At 38.2% G+C, this 17,148-nt stretch overlaps 1 protein-coding gene across 2 annotated transcripts in view; it reads right to left on the bottom strand.

The window, feature by feature from the left end:
• The window catches only part of PITPNB (phosphatidylinositol transfer protein beta), a 67,833-nt gene that overhangs the window by 11,913 nt on the left and 38,772 nt on the right, over positions 1 to 17,148 (bottom strand). For both annotated transcript variants that reach the window (XM_004063217.4, XM_055374081.2), the window contains exon 8: positions 10,379 to 10,456. In XM_004063217.4, the coding sequence (XP_004063265.1) occupies positions 10,379 to 10,456 (78 nt within the window). The remainder of the gene's footprint in view (positions 1 to 10,378; positions 10,457 to 17,148) is intronic.

Consider the following 17,148-nt stretch of genomic DNA (forward strand, 5'->3'; position numbering starts at 1 on the left):
TGGACACTTTGTACTAAATGAAAATCCTGGGTGCACCTAGAACACTGATGCTTCAGAATTCTCCAGCAATTTTATAAAAACAGTGGGATGAAGCATGGTTCTAATTAAAGGAGTAAGCTAAATGTAATACAAATATGCCTACACTAAACTTGAGCTCCAAGAACAGAGTACACATACGTGACTTCAACAATTAACCAAGTTTATTTCTCACATTCTTTCTAGTGACTCTGGCAAGCAGCTCAAATCAATTAATACTGGTAATTCATAAAGTGACATTGGTCTATAAAATTCATTTTAGAAACTATAAGCCACGGGACAAAAAGGAACCAGTTCCCTAAGATATCTTTTCAGATCTAAAATGTATATTCAGTCCCAATCTGATTTTTGTTTTCCATTCAATTTACAAGTAATTATTTTTTTAAAAACCGTTCAGAGAAGAACACGTACCCAACTAAAAAACAAACAACTAAACAGCCTGCTGCCTAAAAACATAAACATTACCAGAAGAAAGTTGAGAACACACAAGCTATATACATTTTTTTCAATCATTATTATTATTAATGTATACATGATATCTAAAAGTTCTCATACAATTCTCAAAATGATTTGTGGGAGTCATCTGTTAAATGTGAGCTACAGTTATTTAAAGTACTGATTAAGTTAAGAATATGGCTTTGAAAGTCTCCATACTTATGACGGCACAGAAAATAGTGAAAATGTCTGAATGTCGTACATTAACCTAAAAGAATCCTTTTGGTATCTTCTCTCTGGAGTGAAATCTGACACTAGGTAATAAAAAGTCTTAAAAGCTGTTCATATCCTACCCTGTACCCTTTAACCTGGTAATTCCACTTTCAGAAACATATCCTATTAATCAAATAAAGAAATGATACCACAGATTTATCTGTTAACAGCAAAAATCTGGACTTATTAATTATTAACTGAAATACCCACTACAGGAGACAGGTGAAATACTTCATAGGCCTTCCATACGATGGGCTATTATGCATACAGCCATTAAAAAACATTTTTTTCCAGTGGTGCAGTGGTTCACACCTGTAATCCCAGTACTTTGGGAGGCCGAGGCAGGTGGATCACCTGATGTCAGGAGTTCTAAATCAGCCTGGCCAACATGGTGAAACCCCGTCTCTACTAAAAATACAAAAATTAGCTGGTCATGGTGGCGGGTGCCTATAATCCCAGTTACTCGGGAGGCAGAGGTTGCAGTGAGCTGAGCTCGTGCCATTGCACTCCAGCCTGGGCAACAACAGCAAAACTCAAAAAAAAAACCTCTCAAAAAAAAAAAAAAAAAGAAAAAAATTCAAATAACAGTCAACAATGTGGGAGGAAAAGGGAGAATTAATATAAATAGGTATCTATGTATGGTACAAACATTCCTAACAAAATAAACTACAGGAATCAGAAAATATACCAAATAATAGTAATTAAATGAGACTACAACTAATTTTTTTCTTTTGTGTACAATTATTTTCAAAGTTATCATTTAAAAATTTAAAAAAACCTAATACGCTGAAAAACAAATTGACTCTAAAAAAGTTTTTTTGCCCTCAGCAGAGTATTTTCGGACAAAGACCAACTTTACCCTAAATTATCTGGGTACTATTTCAAGTCTTCATTCTTCTTTCACTATAAACAATCTGGCTTTTGGCTTCTTTTTTCTGATGTTTAATAAATTAAATCTAAACAAAGCTAAACAAAATCAAGTTAAAAGCTGAATTAAGATCTTTAATATGTAACTTTAGTCCATCCCATATTTAATTTTTCTTGAAAGCAATCACAAGGTATACATGCAAAATAAAATGATCAACTCTTCTAGGTTATCAGCAACATGCTAGTGAAGAAATGTGTAACCTTTAAAATGTGAAAAATCTCAATGGGGCAAATATTTGGGACCCCAATCTCAGAGCAATGTTCTAGAATCCACAGGACCCAAAGAAGTTCCAGCGTCTCTGCCTAGCTCTCAAGAGGTTCACAGCCTGTGGCAAGGCAAAGCTTCCTCTCTGGCTTTAAAAAAATACAAATGTTGCGCGAAGGGTGAAAGGAGGGAGAGGAACAAAAAAGATAACTATTGGGTATGGGTGGGGGGGCGGGCGGTGAGAAATATTATGTACAACAAATCCCCCTGACATGTGTTTACCTACATAACAAACCTTCACATGTACCCCCAAACCTAAAATAAAAGTTTAAAAAAAATGTTTTCTGATTCTTTCTTCTTCATTGGCTAAAAAATAACCCCAAAGCAAATAAAACCAAAATCTGAATTAAGATCTTTGACACATAACTCCAATCCAGCCCAAACCTAACATTTTCCTCCTCTAAGGCAAAACAGTTAACTCTTTCCTAATCTGAGAGTAAATAAAATGATTTTGCTAATAAATTGAGTTTTACATAAAGCATGAAAATTTAAAAGGACAACTTAAAAAGGTAAAGAATGGTTGATTACAAAGAGAACAATCAAAAGTTCTACAAGATGAACGTCATGGGCTAACAAGAACCTCAAATTATGACTCATGCTACGTAATTTAAATTTCATCTGTAATACAGTAAGCACTAGTTGTGAAATGTTTCCAAAATTGTATTTAAATAGTTTGTATATTCACTGAATTCCTTACATTTCATGTTTCTAACTGTAAATGAAACTCCCAAGCCTGAGTCATGTTTTTAATTTAACAACACATATTAGGTTACTCTAAGGTATGTGGATGAGGTCTTAGGGGGAGTAATGTATACTAGAGGCACACAATGTAACTAAACAAAACACAGTGTGTTTAACTGGAGGAGTGAGCAATCAGTACATGTTATCCACAAGAACTAGTTTCTCGAATCTGTGACAAACAAATATAAACAAACGTAAAAGAGATTTAACATTTTTTAAAAAGAATCCAAAGGCATTCTGGAAATGTATTTTCTAAAAATACAGTCCCTTCAGTTTCATGAGACTTGTCAAGTTTACACATACTTTTTCCTATTTAAAACTGTGTTGGGATGAAGATGGAATAGGTATGTGCTACACTGAACCAGAGTTAACGCTTTGCAAAGACACAGCAGTTTCTATAAGGCTCATAACTGTCTTCATATTTTCATTTTTCAATTTTAGGCAATGTGAATGCTTACTTTCAGCTGCCGATTTTGTGATGTTAAGTTTCCAACCCAGATTTCACCAAGAAAGTTAAAAATAAATGCACTGCTGGGAGTGCTGCCAGTGTGTGTGCATCAGTAAATATCAACACAAGATTACGAAATACATGTGACGTCTATGTACTGAAATTTCAAGCAGAACCCCATTCCCCAACTCAGCTATTCTCTCTACTTAGGTAACCTAAACTTTATTTAGGTAACCATTTATTTTAGTAGCCATTTGGACAGACCCAAATTGGACATTATATTTCTGTAAATACATGGGAAGTCCAATATTTGATTTTTATTTGGTTTAAGGTAGTTAACTTGAATCTAGCAAATACTTACAAGCCCCTACTATGAGCAAACCTCCCTGCTTGGCACTGACCCATATCAAGGTAAGTCAGACACAAAGCCTATCGTTTAAAATTCAGTGTGAACAACAGGAGATGGAGGAGGTGGGGGGAAGGAAGACAGGGGGAATACATAAACCACCACCCTGACCCAAGACACACTGGGAGCCATGAGAAGGTCATCGGCAAGACTCTAGTGGCATTCAAAGGTGGGGGAGTCCCATCTGGTGGGGTAAATGGAAAATATTAAATGGAAGAAGTAAACGTGAGATTAAATGTGAGTTAAAAAAGACTGAACTAATTGTAGGTTAATCTAATTTCACAAAAATAGGTGAAATAAGATCCAGACAGGAAAGCTTACTGCCTGTGAGAGGATAATCAGTCACATTTTCCATGTTCCCCCAAACTTAATGTTTTGTGTGGCTCACACCCATTTTACTAAAGAGGACTATGTTAAATGCTTCATGCTTGTGTGTGATTACTCCAGGAGTGACACTATTTTCAAGTAAAACCCCAAGTTCACCTTCAAATGAAACTCATGAAGAAAACTTTGTTTCTGGAAGTGTCTGGAAGAATCTGCAAGAAGCTCACACTGCCAAATCACTTCTTGAACCTGAATAAGACATTCATTCGTCTGTGCCTGAATCCTTCAACTCTGTCTGAGAACAGAGACATTCCATAGCCAAGATAAGGTTAGAATTAATCAGTTTCACTCTTTGGGCACTTAGCTTCTTAAAGTCATGGAACAGCTTTTTTTTGGTATCTTCTGTAGGAGTTAATATAATTAGTACATACTATGTGCTATATATTTATTTTAAAAATCAAATAAAAAATGTAGTCATCAAACTAGATATTAAAAAAAAATCAGCCATGCTTGAAGGTCTGCTTTATTATACATAATCCAAAATGTGGTCTAACCAGAAACTAATTACTAAGCTCTTTATGCCACCCACTATGGGGTTTCAAATGTGAGATTACAGGGAGGGAACATGTTTTTAAATGTTTCGTATCCTCCCTGGACCTCACAGACAAGTCGAGGCTAAGAAACAAGAGAGCACCTCCCAGTGTTTCTACTAGGGCGGCTAACAAGTAAAAAACACTGCTCATAAGCCACTTGAGTCTCTGGGTGGCTTTCCTGCCACTCTCTATCTCAAAAGAGATTTCCACACCTGAATTTCAACTTCTCCCTCATCACTCACTTCTACTCCTCCTATCCCTGGCCAAAAAAATTTTGCAGTTTCCTTATCTTAGGTCACTGACACCAACGGTACCAACATCTTTTCACAGACATGGGGTAGACAAAGAAAGAAATCTTGGTAGCATGGCAGTAAACAAATTAACATCTCTATAATGCAGAAATATGGTTTCCCTCCACTGGCATGAAGTATCCAGAATGGCCTCTACGGCTGTTCTAGAATGAGTCTAAAGCTGACTGAGCAGCTAAACAGTATGAAAACCTGAAAGGCCAAGCTCGGACTGCTGGAGCATTTGTTCAGGCTAGAGTTAACACAGAAGACAAATGGGGCATGCCTTTATGTTGAGAAAGAACATGTACATAAAGATAATTTAAAAACCACCATAATTTCTGGATCAACTTATTTATTTGACCTGATCCCCTTATATATTCCAAAGTTCAGAGCTCTGGCTGAGACTTCCGAGACACATCAAACCCTATAAGGAAGAGACGCTTTGACAAAGCCTCTTACAAAGACCTTTAGAGGCCTAATTATTAACTATCATGTATTTGTAGACACAGAAGCTTAAATCTTCAAGAGGTGTCTGGCTTAAATGAAGGAAGAAATGAGGCCTTGCCATGGGATAAAAATGAAACCATAATCTTCAAAGGTAGTGTTTCAATCTGTTAAAATAACAATTCCTCACCCAAATCAGGAAGGGAAACTGAAAAGCTAAAAACAAATGGAAACAGGTACACACACACACACACACAAATACACGTGCACACAGTGCTATAGAGAAACAAGACATTTACATCCATCAGAAATGCACAGTTCTGCCTTGAAGCAAAAATCTTAATCAGGTTATAAATCGCTTTCCTATTACTATGCACACAGTCACTTCATCAAGTGCCGAACCCTAAGTAACAAAAATATAATTTATGCACTCAGATTTTAAAAATTCTTTCTTCAGAGGGAAAATAAATATACAACTGAGGCCTGCATCTCTGGGTTTGTAGTTTTTTAAAAACAAAAGATATGTATCACATCATAGGCTAAAAAAATTGTCTGTACTCTTAACAAATGTGGAAAATATGAAAATATATTCCTTAGCAACCTCATCGTCCCCTGCTAGTGAATCCTCTCTAAACTGTGTGGCTCTATGCTTTATGCGTGACCAAATAAAATCACTCATTAAACATATATAACCATGAGGGGTAAAGACACGTGAACCCGGATGTGTTTAACAATCCCTAGATACCAGAATGAGGGGAACACATTCTAGAATGAGGGGAGCTCTCTGAATACTAGACAGATAAGAATTATGCATCATAAATACAGGGGCACATTTATAGATCTCAGCGACCCCAAGAAACGAAAGACAAAAGCATGATAACAATAACGGTTAACATTGATTGTGCACTTCTTCTGTGCTGGGAACTTAACATTATTTCACTCAGTCTTTACAACTACCTTCTGAGGTAGTTACTAAAATCATTTCCATTTTGGAGATGTGGAAATCAAGGCTCAGAGTGAGGGTTAAGTTATAACTTGTGTAGATTCCCAATGGCTTTTTAATGGATCTCCCTTAGTGCCTCGGACACTTACAGATTCCCTGACCATTGAAAACCTACCACTAGTGTAACAGAAATTATCAAATTCTGGCAAATACCATGAATAGGGCATCACACAATTGCCAATGATGCAACAGGGCATAAAAGGTACAGAACGGTGATCTAGGAGTCACTGGATTAAGAGTTAAAATCTGCTACATCTCCATACCTTACGCACTGCTGTAACTACCACCAAATCAGGTGTTCCAGAAATGGCAGACATTCTGCTGTTTCTCCTACAACTATTACGTGTGTTTCTCTGCCCAAGTTTCTCAACTATATAAAATAAAGCAGCTGAACTTACACCACAGGAAGGTTGTAAAGATTAAATGTAACCTTGTATAGTACCTGGCACCAACGAAAAGTTTCTTTACCCCTAGTCAGTCTGGTGCAGACAGGAAGTAAATACTGCAATAATTCAGAGGGAAAATACCACCATCAGACAAGTAAGGAAAAGTTTCAAAGAAATCATAGGATTTGCATTTAGCTTTGAATAGACTTTGGAATCTGTACTGGTAAGGCAGGTTTCTGCTGAAGGTTATGTGTGGGATGGTTCACAGAGGCCTTTTGAGAGAGAGACTGTGGAACTACCAGGCAGCTCTTCTATAAGAACATTCTTCCACACTACCCTGGTTAAGTGGGTCCACAATAAGATTTCTTCTTCCTTTCAGCCATAATTATCATGTTTGTTCCCTATTTCTTCCTTGTATTTCAGAAGTATAAAAATTTCCAACTATTATCGTTCCCCAGTGCTACCCTCAGTGCCTCCACCAGGACAGTAATTGGCAAAGAGGGCCTGCTGAACATGTTTACAGAAGACACTGGTAAGATCAAGTCCAAAGGTTCCTATTTTCCTGCATGCCATATTATCAGCTATCTTCTTAAGCTTTATTTCCCTCCACAGCAGCAAGTGGATGGCTTAATTATTATCAGTTATTCTTGACTGCACTAGTTATTTCTGAGATCACAGTAATTCACAGAAATTCAGTCAGGCAGTAGCTCAATTTATAAGAGTAGCTGGATCCACCATCATCTGGATAAAATGAACAATCAACAGGCAAATGGGCAGAAACAACCAGCACCCTACCAGCCTAATAAGTTACTGTTTAACACAGGGGGGAAAATGGAAAAAAACTGCAGTTCTGCAATCTTCAGAAATACAAAATTCACATTATTTCTAAGAACTAAACCTATTCTAGAATTTCAATCATTAGTCAATAATAAAAGACAAAGCAATATCAGTTAAAAATCAGGCCAGACATGGTATATATTCCAAGTTTCTAAAAAGTTAGAAATCAGTACAAGTCATAGTACCAAACTACTTTTGCTGCCTGTTATAAAATCACGAGTTCCTATAGGAAGGATCTGAGCCCAAACATAAAGCCCACCACATAATGTAGCATTGTCTTTTAATGTTTATACTTGAAAAGCTAATAATTTCAAGAAAATACAATATTTGGCCAGGCGCGGTGGCTCACGCCTGTAATCCCAGCACTTTGGGAGGCCGAGGTGGGCGGATCACGAGGTCAGGAGATCGAGACCACGGTGAAACCCCATCTCTACTAAAAATACAAAAAATTAGCCGGGCGCAGTGGCGGGCGCCTGTAGTCCCAGCTACTCGGGAGGCTGAGGCAGGAGAATGGCGTGAACCCGGGAGGCGGAGCTTGCAGTGAGCCGAGATTGCACCACTGCACTCCAGCCTGGGCGACAGAGCGAGACTCCGTCTCAAAAAAAAAAAAAAAGAAAATACAATAATATTTAATTCACCTCTGGGTCTCAACCTCATGCCCCTTTACTCCCTGTAAAAGTATTGTCAGCTAGAGCTACTACTCACTGGAACAAGATGTACTTTTTTAGAAGTTACAGCACCAGTGGAGGTAGCCACCATCTGGGCTGCTCTCTGGCATGGTGTCCTTGTTTAGAAGACCGGTGTGAAATCTCAAAGGGCTTCTCCTCCAACTAAGATTGAGTTCTAAAGTCTGAAGCTAGAAATCTGGAAAAGGCTGGGGACACTAAATCCATTAAAGCAAATTTACATCAAGTAGGCTGAATTTGTTAATTTATAAGTGGTATATATCACTTTCTGGATAATATAGATTGGGAATTTGTCCCTGCTCAAATCTCATGCTGAAATGTAATCCCCAATGTTGAAATGCAATCCCTAATGTTAGAGGTAAAGCCTCTAACAGGTGTTTGGATCATGAGTGCAGATCCTTCATGAATGGCTTGGGCCATCCCCTTGGTGATAAGTGAGCTCTCACTCTGAGTTCACATGAGATCTGGTTGTATAAAAGTGCATGGCACACTTCCCTGCCCCACTTCCACCATGTGAGACGCCTGCTCCTCCTTTGCCTACCATGACTGTAAGCTTTCTGAAGCCTCCCCAAAAGCAGATACCAGCACTATGCTTCCTATACAGTGTGCAGAACTGTGAGCCAATTAAACCTGGGTTTTTTTGTTTTGTTTTGTTTTGTTTTTTTTGGGACGGAGTCTCGCTCTGTCGCCCAGGTTGGAGTGCAATGGTGCAATCTTAGCGCACTGCAACCTCTACCTCCCGGGTTCAAGTGATTCTCCTGCCTCAGCCTCCTGAGTAGCTGGGATTACATGCAAGCACCACCGCGCCCAGCTAATTTTTGGATTTTTAGTAGAGATGGGGTTTCAACATGTTGCCCAGGCTGGTATTGAACTCCTGACCTCAGGTGATCCACCCACCTCAGCCTCCCAAAGTACTGGGATTACAGGCGTGAGCCACTGCGCCTGGCCCAAGCCTCTTTATATATTACCCAATCTCAGGTTCTTTATAATAATGCAAGATTGGCCTAACATGCTAAGTATTAAAACTGGGAGAATTTTGAACTAAACTCTACCCAGAGAACAAATGTGAAAATAATATAGTTATGAATCATTTCTTATAAACCAAAGTCAAATTCATTTTTCCTTTTAGTTGATGCACAAGACAGTCCACAAAACAGTCTAACACCCAGGGAGAACCACTCAATGAGTTCTCTGTGGGGCTGTAACAGTAATCCTCTATCTGCATGCGACTAGTACCTAGACATCATTTATCGATGACCTGTAACTGGCTTCAGCACAGACAGGTTGGTTACCAAGTAAGACCCTGGGAGTGGAAAATCTGCTCTGGGCATGTTTAAGTTTTTATGCTCTTGTCAAATTAGCTGTAGTAACTTGCCAATAACACATTAAGACTTCTTTAAGGATGTGTCATTTAGTTTAACAGATGTCTTTAAAATGCATTATATTTCTATAGCAATTTAAATTATTACCTTGACATTACCTTACTTCCATGAATAAAGTAAAGGTGTGTACTTTATTTAAAAACAACTACTGGCTGGGCGCAGTGACTCATGCCTGTAATCCCAACACTTTGGGAGGCCAAGGCGGGTGGATCACCTGAGGTCGGGAGTTCGAGACCAGCCTGACCAACATGGAGAAACCCCGTCTCCACTAAAAATACAAAATTAGCCAGGCATGGTGGCGCATGCCTGTAATCCCAGTTACCCGGGAGGCTGAGGCAGGACAATCACTTCAACCCGGGAGGCAGAGGCTGCAGTGAGCCCCGATTGCGCCACTGCACCCCAGCCTGGGCAACAAGAGTGAAACTCTGTCTCAAAAACAAAACAAAAACAAAAACTGCTTGCCACAAAAATTGTTCACTCGTGTTCTGCCTTCCAAAAATATAACTATTAAAAGTCCAGGAATATGAGCTTGGGTGAAGGGAGCTTGTTCAGTTTTTAATAAGACTAAAGTTAAACTATAAACCGTCATTTAAAATGGATTTTTATACTGCTTCAGGTCTCAAAAGAGAACATTACAATCCCCAAAGACTAAATCACTTGTCTCTTTTAAGAGTTATTGGAGCAACATTATGCTGAAAGTGACAGTCTGGCTCTGTTCTGTTTGTTAATGCAGCACAGATTTGCTGGCCAACTGCAACTGGCTGTAAGTCCTTATCGCAAATAAAACTATTTTTGTGCCATTTCTATTTTTCACTTAAACGTCACCAGCTCTTCAAGACTCAGGACCTGTCAAGTGTTCTGTTGCCAAGACTCTGCCTGTCAGAAAGGTCAGCATCCAGTACCTTCCAGTTGGGTCCCAAAGGGCCTCTCTTGGTCTTGACTGACTGGAATAATGCTGGGTCTTCATCAGCTTTGTAGTCCTGCAAAGCAAAACAAAGTCAGAGGCAGAGAAGAAAACCAGAGAATATTCTTTAACCGTGCCAGAATAGCTCTTTGCAGCTACCAAAACACAGGACAGAAATCAATTAGACTCACTGTGCTTTTGCGTAAAAGTAGAAAAATGCTTCTTTAAGACACTGTTTTCAGTTTGGTTTCCTTTGCTTTAAACTTTTACCTTGGGCTAAACAACTACATAATAAGAAATAATAAAAGTCCTGGACTAGCAATCCATTCTGACTGGTTACTGGACAGCTGTCTCCAATGACAAATCTTTCAACAGTTTTTTAAATAATTTAAGCATTTTGATATATGGATAATCACATTCAAAGAATAAAACATACCCATCCCAGTTTTGACACTACAGGTAGATGATGACACTGGACTGTTAATGCTGGCCAGAGCAACTACTGTGGCTGGGAACAAAATCAGAACTATCGATTCTGCAGCACCCCCAACCTCTTCCTACAGCTGGGTCTGTGGTGGACATCTCAATTTCTTGACTGGCTTCTCCAAACCCTTGTTCAGAGAGCCCTGGGGTTCACATGGCTTGGCTTCCTCATAGAAGGACTGCACTCACGTCAGCCCCTCACTGTCAAAGGAGGCGAAGGAGGGGTGTCACGGGACTGCCTCAGTTATATACCACAGGGGAAAGGCTCTAAAATGAAGGTTTTATTCAGGGTTCTAGTGTGTGTAAATTCTGTTTCCCTTAGTATATCTTTTTCCTGACAGAATGGAGGAAATGAAAAAAGAAAATCTTTTAAAATCTATCTGCTTTACAAAAGTTCTCTTGTCATTACACACACACACTCTCTCTCTCTCTCTCCAGAAAAAAAGATAAAATTACTTTTGAAGAGCTAGAGCCCAGATTAATAACAATAAGAGAGACTTGCAACAATAACTTGATCGTGGTCGGTTGGTCAGTTTAAAACACCGCAAAGAAAGAGACAGCAGGGAGAGTCCTTTCCTTCTTGAGCAGACTTTCTGACTCTGGGGTCCTTCAGAGAATTCGTGAAGAGGCCCCATACTTAGTGAAAAATGCCCAGATGAGTCAGATATGAAACCTTAACTAAAAATCACTGTTCTAGAGATAAGGGCAGTACGAGCAAAAGCAAGAACTGAACATGCTCCACAGTATAATACGAACTTTCCACAAATCAAAAAAAAAAACAACAACAACAACAACAAAAAAACACGTTGAGAAGTAGCACTCAAAACTCAACAGTTACTCAGTAAGTGCATATGCCATGTTAGTAATTCCTAAAGAGAAAGTTACAAACAAATTATGTGAGGAAGGAAAAATGTTCAGTTCAGAGAGAAAACAAAACTTTAAAGAAAGATAAGTCTGTAAATATGTGACCCAGAACTTGAAGCCTCTCTAAAGGTTGTCTACAAAAAGGACCAACAATAAGCTCAAATTATTAAACAGCAAATAGGTCTGGCTATACTGGGTCTTAATGCTTTACAATATGCAATGTGGCATAGCCACAGGCATCAGCATTACCCAGGAACGACAAACTGGGATGGACAGTCTGCAAGGAGCTGGACAACTGGACTTACTTCCTATGTCTGGGCAAAGCAGCAGAAAGATCAGTTACTGTCAGCAAGTGTGAATTCTTAAACTACAATTTTGAACTGCATCCTAAAAATGAATAACTCCACTTCTGACTGACAAAAGAATCAACTGTGTGTACAGGTGGTTTCAAGACCTGGATTCACAATGAGAAATAAGCTACTCTATTAACATAAATAAACCTGTAACACCATAAAACATTTTCTTCTGGTCAGAGGTTTGGAATTAAAACCTAAAAGCAAGCTCATTTTTTTTCAAACATTGAAAGTATTTAACATTGTATCAAATAATCACTTGCAGCATCATTTCCCTCAATCAAAATCTAGTTATTGAACAGCCACCATATAGAAGGTAGCACACCAGATGTTATTAATAAGAGGTAATTCAAGGAAACAGATAAAGTAAAAGAGAACTAACACAGTTCTGGCTCCTAAAGAATCAGTCTAGTTGGGATAAAGAAAGAAGCAAGCAAAGAACAGGTAACTCAAACCCCAGGAAGTACCTGTTAACTGCCAACAGAGAATGGAGACAATTACTGTCAGAATCAAAACCAAACAAAAGCAGCAAAGGAAACACACTTTTAAAACGAATTTTAAAATCCTGTTTTAACAGGAGAAAAATGTGAACTATGGATTCACAGAATCATAGAAGTAAAGCGAACCTTAAAGACCACCCAAGCTCCTTCATTTGACAGATGCTAAAACCACAGTCTGACGAGGAAGTGGTAGGGCTCACCTACCCCAGCACTTCAACTCAATCCTCCTTAACCTCCGTCCTGGGCACATTCTGGTACACCTCACAGGATGATGGCAAAAGGTGTCAACAAATGCCAGACAATCAAACCACATTTCAAAAATACCAAGAAGCCGCAGCACTAGAGATATCAAAGTGGATTTTCCTATGAAGTACAATTGTGTGTATGTAAAATATCATACACATATACATATGTATATATGAAATGAAGTCTTCCCCTCTCTGCTTTTTCTCCTCTTGAATACAAAGCAGAAAATATTAAAGATATTATACTGAAAACGTAACAAAACCCAATTATTAACAATAGCACTTTAACCTTGAAAGATGAGAATAATGAATCTTGTCAAGACCCAGGAATTTCTGTTTTACGTTAGTTTGAATATGAAGAATACGTAAATGTTTAATCAGCTGAATTAAGTTGCAAGATATTAAGCAGGAAGTAGCTTTTTAACAACCTCAGTTTTGTATTTCCACAACAAACACCTAATTTTTTGAACAGTATTTTCTTTGCTACATTTTCACTATTGGGTATCTAGTTTGGTCTTGCTGTATCTGAAAACTGGCCAATTTATATCCGTATCACAATGAACAAATATATTCCTTCATGTATGACAGTTTCAGCATACAGAATGCAACCTCAGCTACCAATTATAGCTGCAAATGAGCAATAGTGTGGAATGAGACAGCCTGCTGGCTTTGTTAGTATTCTGTCTCCTTTGGGATCCCATGGGGAAAGGGGAGGCTCTGATGAAGAGAAGCCCTTGGCTCATGGTTTATTGTGCTTGCCACCAGCTGCAGACTTCTCATCTCATTAGTTCTTTTAGAATACTGTGGGTGAAGACAGCTGTAGCCTACTTGAGTCTTCAGCTCCTGGGTATTCTGAAGGCTGAATTTGCTATGCACTTTCTGTAATCCTTGGGAAAAAAAGAGAGCAAATTCACCAGGCCAAGGAAATGCATTTTTAAAATGGGTTTTAAAATCATGTTTAAAAGTAGAAAAATCTTATTGCTAAAGTGCACTATGTTTAAAATTTTTTATGATTCAATTTTAATTATCTGTATAATGCCCAGAGGCCTGGCCAGAATAAGGGCTTAGTAAAACCATCATTATCAAGTTAGGTGTAATATCCCTAGACACTACTTGCTCCACCAATAATAGTGCCTGAACAACGAAAAAATACAATAGTATCAGCATAAGGTATATTCGGGTTAGTGTTAATACAACTCTATTTAATTGAAAACTCTTATTTAAGAAAAAAAGGCAGGATAGCCTTCGGAGAACAAAACAAAATATAATATGGTAAATAAATGGATTACTGAGTCTCCACACTGGAGCCACAGAATACACTCATTAATTTCTTATAAATAACTGTTTTCTGTCACTGGAATACAAAAGTTGTGCTACTTCTTGGGTGTACATCTGTTACTACAGATCTCAACAGAAACTCTCAATAGAAACCGGATTCATTTCGAATACAAAGAATATTAGTTTCATGAATCTTTGAGTACAGTGGCTGCCCCCAAAAATGAAAGTACAAAATCTGTCTGTGCTGAGCCAAACTAAATGTCCCTGAGCCCAGATTTAACTCCTAATTATGAATGGGGAAGTGAGTAGGAGGTGGGGGGCAGGCTGGTAGGAGTTTCTTGACAGCTTGTGGAAAAATTGAGATGAGCTCCAGACACCAGAAACTGCTTAAATAACCATGCATGGGTTACTAGAGGTGAGGCTAAGTGTAAACTAAGGAAAAGAGGACCCAAACCACAAGCATTAGCAACTCCTTGGCACCTGCTTATAAAAGATCAACCCCTATTTTCTATCCTGTGGAGAGGGGGTGTTTTACTGGGCAAACATAAAAGCTTGAGAGAGACATTAGGATCCTGCAGCCTGTTATATAAAATGCTTTCCTTTAGCATACAATGATTAATTAGGTGTCTATTAAAATAGCTCAAAGATAATCATTAAGTTTTAAATGCATGGGTATTGCAGTTCAACTTAGCAAGGCTTATTTCCTCTAATCACATCCTAAAAATAAAGCCCAGGATGGGGGATAAAGCTGAATTAAATATGAAGATAAATAACAAACATCATTTATTAGCACTGCCCTGAATTTTCCAGTATTGTGGCACCTAAATGAGTTCCTGGATCCTATCACTGTTGACCCTAATGCCAAACGAATAACTAACTCAAGCTGACAAAATTCAAGCGAGACTCCAAAGAGTAAGTAAGCCCATTAAAAAAAAGTTTGCATTAAATTTTGCAAAAGCAAATAACAGAGGTGTAAAGAGAAATAACATTTACTAACTTGTTTAAGAAACTGATTTCAACAGTTATTTTCAAATAAGCAGCTTTCTTTTCTATTTTTAATTACATCTCCCCAGTGACTCCTCAACCTTTCAGGTTCCCACAGAGTACCATTAATATAGTATAAGTAAATCTCATTAATTCAGGTCCTACTACCTTGGAATACATAATCATTCGGACAGGGGCTGGGCTGAAGTTTATCTTTGCATGATCTATGAAAAAAAGATTTGCTACACAAATTAATAGAGTAACAAGATCTCAGGAGGGCTGTTTAAACAGTTCAGAAGTGTTTTAGAGCAATTCAGAAGCATTCATTTGCATATAATTATTATGCTAATTACAAATCATTCTTATCTATTCATTAAAGCAGATTCCCAAAGGACCACTAATTGTCAATAACTTGTTGGCCTAGTTTCTGTTACTGAATGTACCTCAGAGGGACAAAACTGCATTAAAAAATATTCTATAATTCAGTCCTCTCATTAAACCTTACTGGCTTTCCACCAATGAATCCTAAAAGCTGAATTTTAAACAACTGTATTGAAAACTGAGAAATGCAGTCAAATCTACACCCCTGAACATAACACTTTTTTTTTTTGGTAATCTTTCTGATCTCAAAGAGACCCTCCATAGAGTCCTGAGATGGTGGGGGTGAGCCTGGCATGTGGGTGGTGGGAGCACTGCTAGGCTAGAGCACAACTAAACTAATCGCTCATTCCATTCTTTCTGATCTTATCCTTATCCCCAACACTGTCATGTTTATGAAGGCAGACTCCTAAAGCCTTTGGAAGGATACAAATTAATAGAGAAAGAGAAAGAAATCAGAATTTCAGCCCCAAGAAAAGGTTACAAACAGATGGCTATGTGACACACTCCATATCCTACAACACAGCAAGGAAACCAAATAGCTGTGCTCCAGGATAAGATGAGAAAGTGAGGCCCAATGGAGCAAGCTCTTGAGATTCCTGTATAGCCCAGAGCTACTGGAGCTAGTGAGATGCCTTAAGCAGCTGCCCATGGGCTACACCCCAGCATTCTCCTCAGGGGGAGGTGGGTTCCCGCTTTGGGCAGTTCATGCACAAATATAGAATATATTTATTATTGTAATATTGTATTTATTACTAGTATATGTTTATATATTATAGCACTTAAAAATGAAGATATTTCAAACTCTATTACCAATGAAATGAGTTTTAACAAACAAGTTAATTCCATAAAGGTGTTTGTTAAACATTACATATTTTAAAATTATACTGCATATACCTGAAATGTAAGTGATACATTTAGAAAAGTTTTATTTACAAAAAGTCATGTTTCCTTAAATGACAGTAAATCACTGAACATATTATATCAATTTCCTTAAACTGAAATGGGGGAAAACACCCTAGTAAAAATTCAGAGTGAGCCCTCTCTCACTCTGAATGTTAGTTCATGATTTGGCCTTTAGCTTCTAAGTCCCAAGATTCCATTTAGTCCATTAGCATTAAGTTAACAAATATTCAACATGAAAAAGTTAAAATATGAAAAAAATTAAACATTTTTTTAAAGTAAGAACAAAATCCAATAAGCAGCATCATTCCTGCTACCATTTTGAAGCACACACTTATGTGTCAGGCCCCCACATTCTCCCAGTTAATGCTCAAAAACTTGAAATAAAGGTACTGGACTATCACCACCACTAGGGGCAGGGAAGTGAAATTCTTTGCCAGAGTCCACCATCACTGAGCAGAAGAGCCAGGACTCAGATGCTGCCCTGTCTGACACCAAAGCCAACCATGATCCTTTATTGAAAAAATGTGATTTACATTCTACCATTTGATTAGACTCAAGTACCTGAAGGGACGCCTGCTCCCTCTCAGCCTAGAGAGCCTTCCTTAAAAAAGAGTTTACACGGCTGAAAAGGGGCTTTTATAAGAAACGCACTGTAAAAACTTGACTTGGAGCTGTTTATGCTTATTTCTTTACAAATATCTGCCATGAGCTGCTCAAAAACATTTTCTGGCTCTCAGAGAATTTTATCCCCCACCCAAGGAACTAGAGCAAATCCTA

Source organism: Gorilla gorilla, chromosome 23 (genome assembly GCF_029281585.2).
Source record: "Gorilla gorilla gorilla isolate KB3781 chromosome 23, NHGRI_mGorGor1-v2.1_pri, whole genome shotgun sequence".
NCBI classification, from domain to species: domain Eukaryota; kingdom Metazoa; phylum Chordata; class Mammalia; order Primates; family Hominidae; genus Gorilla; species Gorilla gorilla.